This window comes from Oncorhynchus mykiss, chromosome 13 (assembly GCF_013265735.2).
Source record: "Oncorhynchus mykiss isolate Arlee chromosome 13, USDA_OmykA_1.1, whole genome shotgun sequence".
Taxonomy (NCBI): domain Eukaryota; kingdom Metazoa; phylum Chordata; class Actinopteri; order Salmoniformes; family Salmonidae; genus Oncorhynchus; species Oncorhynchus mykiss.
The window spans coordinates 42,415,327-42,425,076 of record NC_048577.1 but is presented as its reverse complement, the minus strand read 5'-3'; the positions used below and the strand labels follow the sequence as shown (position 1 = coordinate 42,425,076).

General features: G+C 44.8%; 1 protein-coding gene across 10 annotated transcripts in view; it reads left to right on the top strand.

Moving 5' to 3' along the window:
- Positions 1-168: 168 nt before the first annotated feature.
- LOC110486410 (histone acetyltransferase p300) overlaps positions 169-9,750 on the top strand; it is a 29,107-nt gene continuing 19,525 nt past the window's right edge. For 6 of the 10 annotated variants that reach the window (XM_036942425.1, XM_036942424.1, XM_036942423.1 and 3 more), the window contains exons 1-6: positions 170-2,446; positions 5,862-6,451; positions 7,773-7,949; positions 8,506-8,803; positions 9,125-9,238; positions 9,414-9,638. In XM_036942425.1, coding sequence (XP_036798320.1) covers positions 2,353-2,446; positions 5,862-6,451; positions 7,773-7,949; positions 8,506-8,803; positions 9,125-9,238; positions 9,414-9,638 — 1,498 coding nt within the window. In that variant the 5' untranslated portion in view covers positions 170-2,352. Of the gene's footprint in view, positions 2,447-5,861; positions 6,452-7,772; positions 7,950-8,505; positions 8,804-9,124; positions 9,239-9,413; positions 9,639-9,750 lie in introns of all 10 variants that reach the window. The other 4 variants (XM_036942418.1, XM_036942421.1, XM_036942419.1 and 1 more) reach the window with 1 other exon arrangement.

The following is a 9,750-nucleotide window of genomic DNA, read 5'->3' as shown; positions in this document are numbered from 1 at the left end:
AAGCGCCCTCTTAAATATATTCTGATATGTTGGTGGAACACGACTGCCCCCTACAGATGATAACACTAGTATTGCCACTCCGAAAAAATACGAAATGATTTTCCGGGCAATCCCGAGTACCAACCCCCTTCACGCCTAATATTGCTGTACCTCAACCATCCCCCGTGTCAGAGGAGTAGAAACAACAAGCCGCCATTTTGTTTGTGCGGACAGACCGAAAGAGGCAGGAGATACCGAGAAAGAAAGCGACTTCAGCGCGGATAATAGCGACTCCGAGACCCGCCGGTGAAAGAGTGGCGATGTCGTGTCGGTGCGAAAAGAGGGATAAAAGTAAAAACAAAAGATAAGGCAGAAGAAGAATGAGGGAGTGAAAAAAGGATATTATTTGAAAATCCAAGGAAGGGGTGTTTTTACGGAGCGGAGAGGAGAGGCGGAAGAAGGCAATATATTTAACGAAGAAAAAAACCTGCGAGCGAAAGAAAAAATAAAACACGAAAAAAAAATCATAATTTACCCATCGCCACAGATGAAAAAAATGCCCGCATAGACAAATATACCGATAAATGTATATTGGGTATTTGAGGGGGTGTAAAAGGCAGGTTTAAAGGAAAATATAAATTAGGATAATCGTGAAGGGGGGGCATTTACCACCACAAAGACTCAATGAAAGGATTTTGTGGACCACAAATATGTTTGGGGGTGTTGCTATCATTATCTTATGGACGAAGCTTGACACTTTTCTAAAATAGCCATAATATTGTTGCGACCCCCCCTCGCTTTATCAGATTTTCGCTCATCGCTGTATTCTCTTGTTCTTGGTCGGGATTTTTTTCGTCACTTGCATTGCAACCTAAATCAGCATACGCAGTGACCGATGATTTCTTGCAATATTTATCAACCAATTTAATCTTTCTAATCAATGTTGATCTTATTGCAGTGGGTTATATGATTACATTTTGAAGACCTTTCTTGGGTAAGCTTTAAATCGCAAACACTTGGGCAAGTAAACCAAACGTCCTCTGCAAAATAAAACTAGGACTAATTGAATCAATCTGATAGGACATGAATTGGCACATTCTGGGCTAGAACTAAGCGATTTTTTGCCTTAATTAGCCTAAATTATTTTTCAGGACAAACTAATTGCTCAAAATTGTATTGCTTCAATTTAACCTCATTGCATGTAATTGGCATAATCGCGCAAAGGGGTGCAACATCCAAATGTGCATTCAGTGTCCGTTATTTTTTCCAATTTAGTGCCGTGCATTGACAAACTAACAAAATAATGACACGATGTAGATGTTAAGGGAAATGTATTAAGTGCATCGAAATAATTGATCGAATAGGAGCCCATAGGTGTAGTACAGCCTATCCTATTGGAGAACGGAACTTGATCAGTCAGCTTCACTGTATTTTTTTTCAGATCTGAATTGCACCCCTATACAATTGTATTTATCTAAAAGACAATGCGAATTGTTTTCAGTGTTGAATTCGAGGTTTTTAACCGATGCTTTAAATGCCTCTTAAACCACTATCACTCATTGGGACTGGGTATCCCGGTTTCATAGCCCAAAATATAGATAAGCCTATCAAGTTATTGTTTCTTGACGATCCCAATTTACGTATGGGGATGATTTTGATATTCTGTCACTGTGGGACACATTAATCTGTGGTTTTTTTATTAGACTAAGGACCTAACGCCATAATTGTATTATTTGACAACTCATTACTTTGTGGTAATGTTGGGATCAAATTGCATTAACTGCAATGGCAAATCAGACAAAGTGGAAGATTTCTCCGTTTTCGGGTCCCTCATAACTGTTGCATGAGACGAGGCCCCCCCAAAGCTACCACTGGGGTACGGTTCGCTTGTGTTTATCGCGTTTCCCATTTTGCTTCCCTGGACACGACCCCTCAGCAGAGTGCTCTAGAATTAAACACTCGATTTCGCCGGCGACTATGGCGGAAAAGACTGATGCTGCTATGGAGGACAGGTCTTGGGACAATTTTTCCGACTCAAAAGAGGCTAAATGAGATTGTCGAAGGCCTACTTGCTTGTCTTTTTCATCGACTCCACCTTCCCTCCTCCTTCTAAACTCGGAGAAATCTGTAAAGGAACAACATCTCTGACAGGGGAGGGGGATTGATAGCGACGGATAAGCATAGATCGAGAGTTGGAACGCTGAAAGGAGGAAGAGTGTATCGCAATTTCCTCTTTTCCCCCTACCGTCCCTAAACGGTGGGGGAAGAATCACAAACATTTACAGAAGGGAAGTTTGAAAGAACTCGGACGCAAACAAGGGAATAAGCCAATCCTTTGTGGATATATAGCTATTTTTTAATTCGTGAAAAAATATGGCCGATAATGTTCTGGAGTCAGGCCCGCCTTCAGCCAAGAGGCCTAAACTATCATCCCCTGCTCTCTCAGTCTCCACCAGTGATGGAAACGGTAAACATTTTAAATGCTATAACAGTCCTGCCTAGCTGTTCAGGGATGTTATACTACCTAGCAAGTTAACCAGCTTGTTTTACTAAGTTCCCATGAATGAGCCACATCCATCATCAGCCAAGTTGTGATGCCAACGTTAGCTACCAATTAGGTGGTAGTAGTAAAGGTTTGCTTGCTACCCAACTGGTCAAAGTAAAGTTGACTGGCTAATTGCCCTCCCAGTGTGATGGTCTGAAGTGAAAGTTTGAAGTTATTTGCCCGCTTGAAACAATGGGATAGTCCACGTAGAGCAAGTTGTGAACTCACAGTATTGGAATGTATTAGGTAGCTAGTTAGCCAATTTAGCTAGCTAAAGTTACTATAATTTAACTATCTGAAGATTGCTACCATTTATGGATAGCCAGCTAGTTAGCTAACGTTAGATATTTAACTTAAGCGTTGCAAGCAATAAAGATGCATGCTTTTGATGTTTGGGTCTTGCTGAACGTTAGCTCTTATCAATCTTAGGTAAGGTGGCATAGCTAGCTTATCAGATAGGTGACACCATGTACATTATCAGTATTGGATTGGTGTAGGGGTTTATTTATTTGAACCTGTTCAGACAACTTCGCTGTAACATGGTGTCTGAAGTGTTATTATACTTACGGCAGTTAGTTAGCGTTGTGACCGAGCCATCACCACTTCTGTGTGTTGTGTACTGCTGCATTGTTGTCTAGTGGCTACACTTGCTAGCGAGAGTCAAGTTGCTCGTGAGCAGACGAAAGTTGTAGTGCCTTTTGTCGCCACATATGTAGCAGCGTAGTGTTATTTTATGCGTTTGTATGCATGTGTCCAGCTTTTTCATACCCTTTGTTTTAAAGTCTGAATTGTTTGGACTGACGTTATTCCTACCATTGAGTTCTCTCGTCGTATTTTGCCCCTAATTTGCAAGACTGCTACAATGTGAACTTCTTTGAATACTTTGATAACATGGTACAAGTTAAATGTCAAGTTTAAATTATTATAGGCCAGATTGAAAAACAAATCAGATTTCCTAATTGTGCAGACCCCACTCCCTGACGAATGCAATTCATATTTATTCAATGGGTAGGCTAAATTAGCTGCCTTGGCTGGTAGTTGGCACTCACGATTCCCCATTTTGTTTGTTTCTCCATGTTATGTCTGTCATCAGGATGCTTTTATTCACAAATTAAACAATTCAGGATTGCCCAAATACGTTTTAGCTTTCGTTTCAATGCAATTTCTCACATGACACAAAGTCTAGATGTAACTTTTTTTGGAGCACTATGGCTACAATTCGGCAAAAGATCAGAATCTGTACTCTACTAGCTCAACCAAGTCGCCATTTCACTTGAAGCATATGCCTTGTACAAGCATGTTCTCTCTTAACTTACAGCCCTGATTTAAGTCTCATCCAAGTTCTGTTGTACCAAGCAAGTCATGACTGGAATTCTAAGAAAGGCTCTGCACAGGTTTAACAAACCACTCTGTGGTGAAAAGTTGATTCTGTTGGAAGGGAAGAGCAAATGCAACATGCAACCCCCCTCCTTTTCTAAAAAAAAATATACTTTTCACCCTGTGAAGGATCAATAGGTTGGGCTGTGAAAATGGTGGATGTCAAAGAAGTCAGTCCAGTAAACCTCTGCTGTCTGTTGCCTCCCATTGTGATGGGAGTCTGAGGCATCTTGTGGACCAGGTGTAGCTCACAGTAGCATTTGCACAACCAAGCATTTGCAAAATCACTGCTTTAGAGGTAGCTACTGACATCATCCCCCAGTCATAACACAGACACAAGTGTACACAGCTTACCATGTGTTTCATTGGACATGGTGGGGGGTGTATTAGCTTAGATCTTCATTTTAATAAGTCAGGGGATATAGGAGGTAAATTGAGAAGGCTCTCTTGTTTATGAGACTGACGGGTACAGCTCTTCTGTCTTAAACTACATGTACGGATGTTGTATCCATGCGGTGCAGAAGAACAATTTGAGTGTTCCCTGTGCTATAGTCACTGCAACTTGGGGGATAGTGTAGAAATATTAACACACCCACCTGTTTCTCTAAAAGTGAATCAAGCTTGACTGAGGATGCATGCTTGCATATTTTGAGTGGATCAGCTCTTGTGGGTTTCATGGAAGATCCCCCCCCCCCTTCTAAGATTGCTGCAGTCTACTGCTGCTCTAAGCTAGAGATTGCAAGAGGTGAGACTGAGATGCTTGGCGTTTCAAGTCTCTGCCAAGTACTTCCTCAACCTGGTGTCATAAATGTACCACTTGCCCCCCGTTTCTGAAGTTCTATATCCAGAGGTGTTTGTTTGCCAAATGATGGTCATAAAGTACATAAAGGTTTGCCTTAGTTTGATATCCACCGTGCACTGTAAGTGAATGCACGTGTCTCAGCCAGGGGCAATTCAAGTAGATCTTGCAACTTAGCAGGTATGTCTGTGCACTTGCTATTTCCCTTTCTCTATGAAGAGGCAGAGAAATGTCCTCTATACACACACATCCACCTGCTACTCAGTCAGTGTTTACTTCTGTGGCTTCGCACTCTGACCCTACCCTGTCCACCTGTTTGGCACCCCTTCAAACCACAAACTGGCTCAGGAGAGGAAGCTCTTGGGTGGGAGGCTGTAGCCAGCCACTGCACTGACTTAGGGTCCAGAAAGGGGAGGGATTCATTTAGTTGGTTGCAGCCAGCCGCTGCACTGACTTAAGGCATCCGCTTGCTTCCCACCCGAAACAGTTTGTGCATATATTATGACATTTTGTGATGTTTTTGTGTTCGGCAAGGTTTTTTTTTAGCTGTTTGTGCACACCACATTTTTTTCATGAGGCAAGCTGAAGTCCTGTAACCTAAGTCTACGCCCCTTTGTCGGTAATTGGTCAACAGTACAGATTCTTCAATAAAGTGTTTGTCATTCAACGAGAGACGACTTGTTTTCATGCATGTTTTTTCACTTGCAAAATAATGCAACAAACATCTTAGTTAGATGTGAAATTGCATGACTAAGACCACCTTGGCAAAAACATCAAAGGGAATTATAGATTTCTTGAGTTATCTTAAATTAATTCAGACCATTTTGAGGAGGTGTATACTGGCTAAGGTCTTTTTAAAGGATTATGCTAGGCACAGACCTTCACCTAGCCAGGTTTTGCTAGGAGCAAACGGAACGTAGTATGCAGTCGCCGTTGGGATCCAGAAAGAGGAGGGAGTAATTTAGTTGGTTCTTTTTAGATGGAGTTATTTCTCTTTCCAGAATGAATTATTGCTGCACGTACATTTTGAAGGAGGTTAGAGCTTTGTTAGTGAGCTTGCAATGTCAAGGGGTACAAGTGCATTTATTTGCTACTGCTCTCAATGTACACCTCAGGATATCCCACTTACCCTGCCCTCTCTTTCCTCTTACTCCCTCCCAGATTTCAGTTCACTCTTTGACCTGGAGCACGACCTCCCCGACGAGCTCATCAACTCGTCGGAGCTGGGCCTGGTCAACGGAGGGGACCTCAGCCAGCTGCACACCAGCCTGGTAGGAGGAATGGGAGGAGGCCAGGACGCTGCTGCCAAACACAAACAGCTCTCGGAGCTTCTCCGGGCTGGAGCGCTGCCACCCTCGGGTCAACAGGGAGCCACCAACAGCACCGGTGGCTCCATGGGACTCCTGGGCAGCATGAATGCCTCCCCTGGGCCCCAGAGTATGGGCCCCCAGGGGCAGCACACCTCACCCCAGCAGGCTGGCATGATGCAGCAGGCGGGCATGGTGGGTGGACTGAACAGGGCCATGATGGGGGCCCAGAAGGGCAACGGACAGCAGCAAGGGTCCATGCCCCAGGGCATGATGGGAGGCCAGGTGATGAATGGCTCACCCCGAATGGGTTACCAGGTCAACCCAGGCATGGGAAGTAACAGTAACCTGCTGGCAGAAACCCTGCAGCAACAGGGCGGGCAGCAAATGGGGGCAGGGGGTCAGGCTGGGATGAGGCCACAGCAACCTGGAGCACTGAACAAGGTAAGACCTGTTAATTGTTTTGTAGATGGACTTGTGTTCATAAATGTCTATAGGAGCAGGATCCTCTTTTACACATATTGACGTTACTGCACTTTTGCTCTGTGCTGGTCTTGGTGTTCAGTACATCTGGCTATGCTAGCTGTCTTGACAACAGTGAGATGCTATGTTTAATATGTCATTAGATGGTTTCAAGATTGCTCTGAATGAACACCAGAATCGAGAAGAGTATTTAGTGTGTGAACCGTGAAGTGCCTCTTTCTGAACTGATCAAGTATGTCTGACGGCAGCAGAGCAGATTCATCAACCTTTACCCTGTTACTGTGTATCCCAGCTATCATGTTGCCATAGGCTAATTTTAAATACGCACTTCACATTGCTATGAAAATAATTGGATCAGTATGTCGGTGCTTTTCAGTTTAAATGCTTGTTTGTTGGTGCTGTATATATGACAATCCAATCATTTGTCAGAGCTGTTTTCATGAGGGCCGGGGATTGCTGGGTGCAGTGGGATGCTGTCATGTTCAGGCTGATGTTGCTTTGCTTAACACCTCCAGAGCTGTAGACTGGCTGAGGCTAAAAGCACAAACCATCAGTGCATGTTCTCTTTTAGTGTTTGGGCAGCTAAGAACATAGATGTTCATTGTCAGATGGGCAGTGTGTACATGCGTTTCCATAAGGTGTCTAAAACAGTGGGGAGTAAGAAGGGTGCAGACTTACAGCCGTAAAGTTCCATCCAGAACGATCCTGATGGGACCCAGCTGAGCAGTGACCAGCTTATTTATCTGTTGGCCGTATCTGTCTTTTGTTGGAAGTAGTTGATTACATTCCTTTAGGCTGATTATATTTTGTAAGGATAAGGGTTAATTTTTAACAGATGATGGAAAGCTGCTGGAGTAAGAGCTGATTTGACGTTTCTCCCCCTTAGCAAGCAGCTGTTCTGTCATTGTCACCCCTAGATCACTATTGTCTTCAGCAGTGCTTGGTGTTTGTGTGAAAATGCTAGGAAAATTCAAGCTATTTGTGCTTTCTTAACAACCTCTGTGAATAAGACCGGACTGACTACTGCTCAAAGCAATGTAATGCCTAATGGTTCAGAGATTGAACTCTAATGTTATCTGTCAACAAATTATCTCAGGTTGCTAGTGATTTTAAAGTTAATGAAGCTTCATTAGTTTCGTTTAATCTGCTCTAAAAAAAAAAAATCTGGCAATTATTTATTTTGGACCAATAAAGAACCAGGAACATGAGTGTAAACTAGATCTCACTCACCTAGCATTCCCTTAATTTCTCCCCATCTCTTCCTCTGCCCTCTCTCTCTCAGATGAATATGATGGCTAATGCGGGCCCCTATGGTGGTCCGTACGGTCAGTCAGTAGGCCAGGGTCTGGGTGGTGCTGGGCTGGGCCCACAGCACCAGAACAAGGCTGGTCTGGCCAACAGCCTGGCCCAGTTCAACCTGGACAAGAAGACACCTCCTATACAGGGCATGGCTGGGATGGTGAGGGCATGCTCCTTCTGACTTCTGTCTTTTTCTGTTCCTCTTATTTTAGTGAAAAATATAGGACCGGGACAATACCAGTATTGTGATACTTGTTTGTATCGCGGCAAAGGGAAAAAAACACAAAGTGGATTTAACTTCTTTAGGAAAACAGCCCTAATGTTGGAAACAAACATCATTATGTTGTCATCCAGAGTCACATGTATTTATTTTCCAAGCTTTAGCACACAATATTTTACATACAGCAGGTTTTTAAAGAACTAAAGAGTTTGATCTGCTTCGTGTTTTCATTTTTGCCATGGAAAAAACATTGCGATACTGGTATCGTCAGTCCTACTAAAATACTAGATTAAAGACCCTCTGGACTTAAGTGGTAATCAACTCACAACCCACTGCTCTTAGTTCGGCCCATCCCACCTTGTCAACTTGATCTCCCTTTTTAAAGGCCCTCCCTTGTCTTTAATCCTCCATACAGCCCCTCTATCCCAGCCATCTTCCTTCTATATCCCCCTATCCCCTCTGGTTAACTCACTCTCTTTTTGCTCTGTGTCATCAGGCCTCACAGCAGGCCTCGGCAGTAGGGCCAGTGTCGGTGGGTGGAGCGGCGGTTGGAGCCGGGGCCCAGGCTGGCCTTGGTACTGTGGCAACAGGTCCGGGGGCAGCGCCCCCCACGGCCGACCCGGAGAAGCGCAAGCTGATTCAGCAGCAGCTGGTACTCCTGCTCCACGCCCACAAGTGCCAGCGGCGGGAGCAGGCCAACGGGGAGGTGCGCCAGTGCAGCCTGCCCCACTGCCGCACCATGAAGAATGTCCTCAACCACATGACCCACTGCCAGGCTGGCAAGTCCTGCCAGGGTGAGTTCATGGTCCTTTTCAATACTGCTATTTTTGGTTTGTTAATATTCTGAAGTGGTTCCACTCTCTCCTAGAGGAAGTAGAGGAAGCCACTTTAGACTATTGAGATGCATCCTTCCTCTTGGTTTGAGATTTATTGAATTCATGTTTCTGTAGGTTGCTTTTCAGCAATCAGGCCAATCATGCTCTGGGGTTTCCCTTGTTTTTACAGTTAGATTTCCCGCCTTACTGCTGACATTAGGTCTTTACTGGGACACTGTCATTGTGTTACGCTGTCAGTTGTCTCAAGTTCTCTCCTTCTTTCTCTCTCTTCCCCCTCAGTGGCACACTGTGCCTCGTCACGACAGATCATCTCTCACTGGAAGAACTGCACTCGGCACGACTGTCCTGTCTGCCTGCCGCTCAAGAACGCTGGAGACAAAAGGAACCAGCAGTGTGAGTGTGGTTTGTATTGAGCTATGTGTCTGTCCTCTGCATTGTGATGTGTTTGAACCAAGATGGCTACTTGTTCAACATCGGTTCCGTTCAACATCGGTTCCCATCATCGTTCATGGCAATTTGATTATCTCTCCCTCACTACTTTCCCTCTCCTCTCCCTCCTTCTCCACAGCTCTACTAAGCAGTGCTGTGGTTGGCCTGGGCAACTCATTAGGAGCAGTGCCAGGGGGTCAGCCCAGCACCCCTAACCTCACCCCGCCCAGCCAGATCGACCCCAGCTCCATTGAGAGGGCCTACGCTGCCCTGGGCCTCACCTACCAGGGCAACCAGATGCCCCAGCAACCGCCTCAGTCCAACCTGCCCAACCAGCCTGGCATGAGGTCGCTAAACGCCATGGGTGAGTGGGCATTGACTCCTCAAAACAGTGTTGAGGAAGAGTCTAGAAAAATTAGCAACAACCAGGGGCAGTGTAGCAGACTTCTTAGTTTAGTCATTGAATGAGCAGTAGA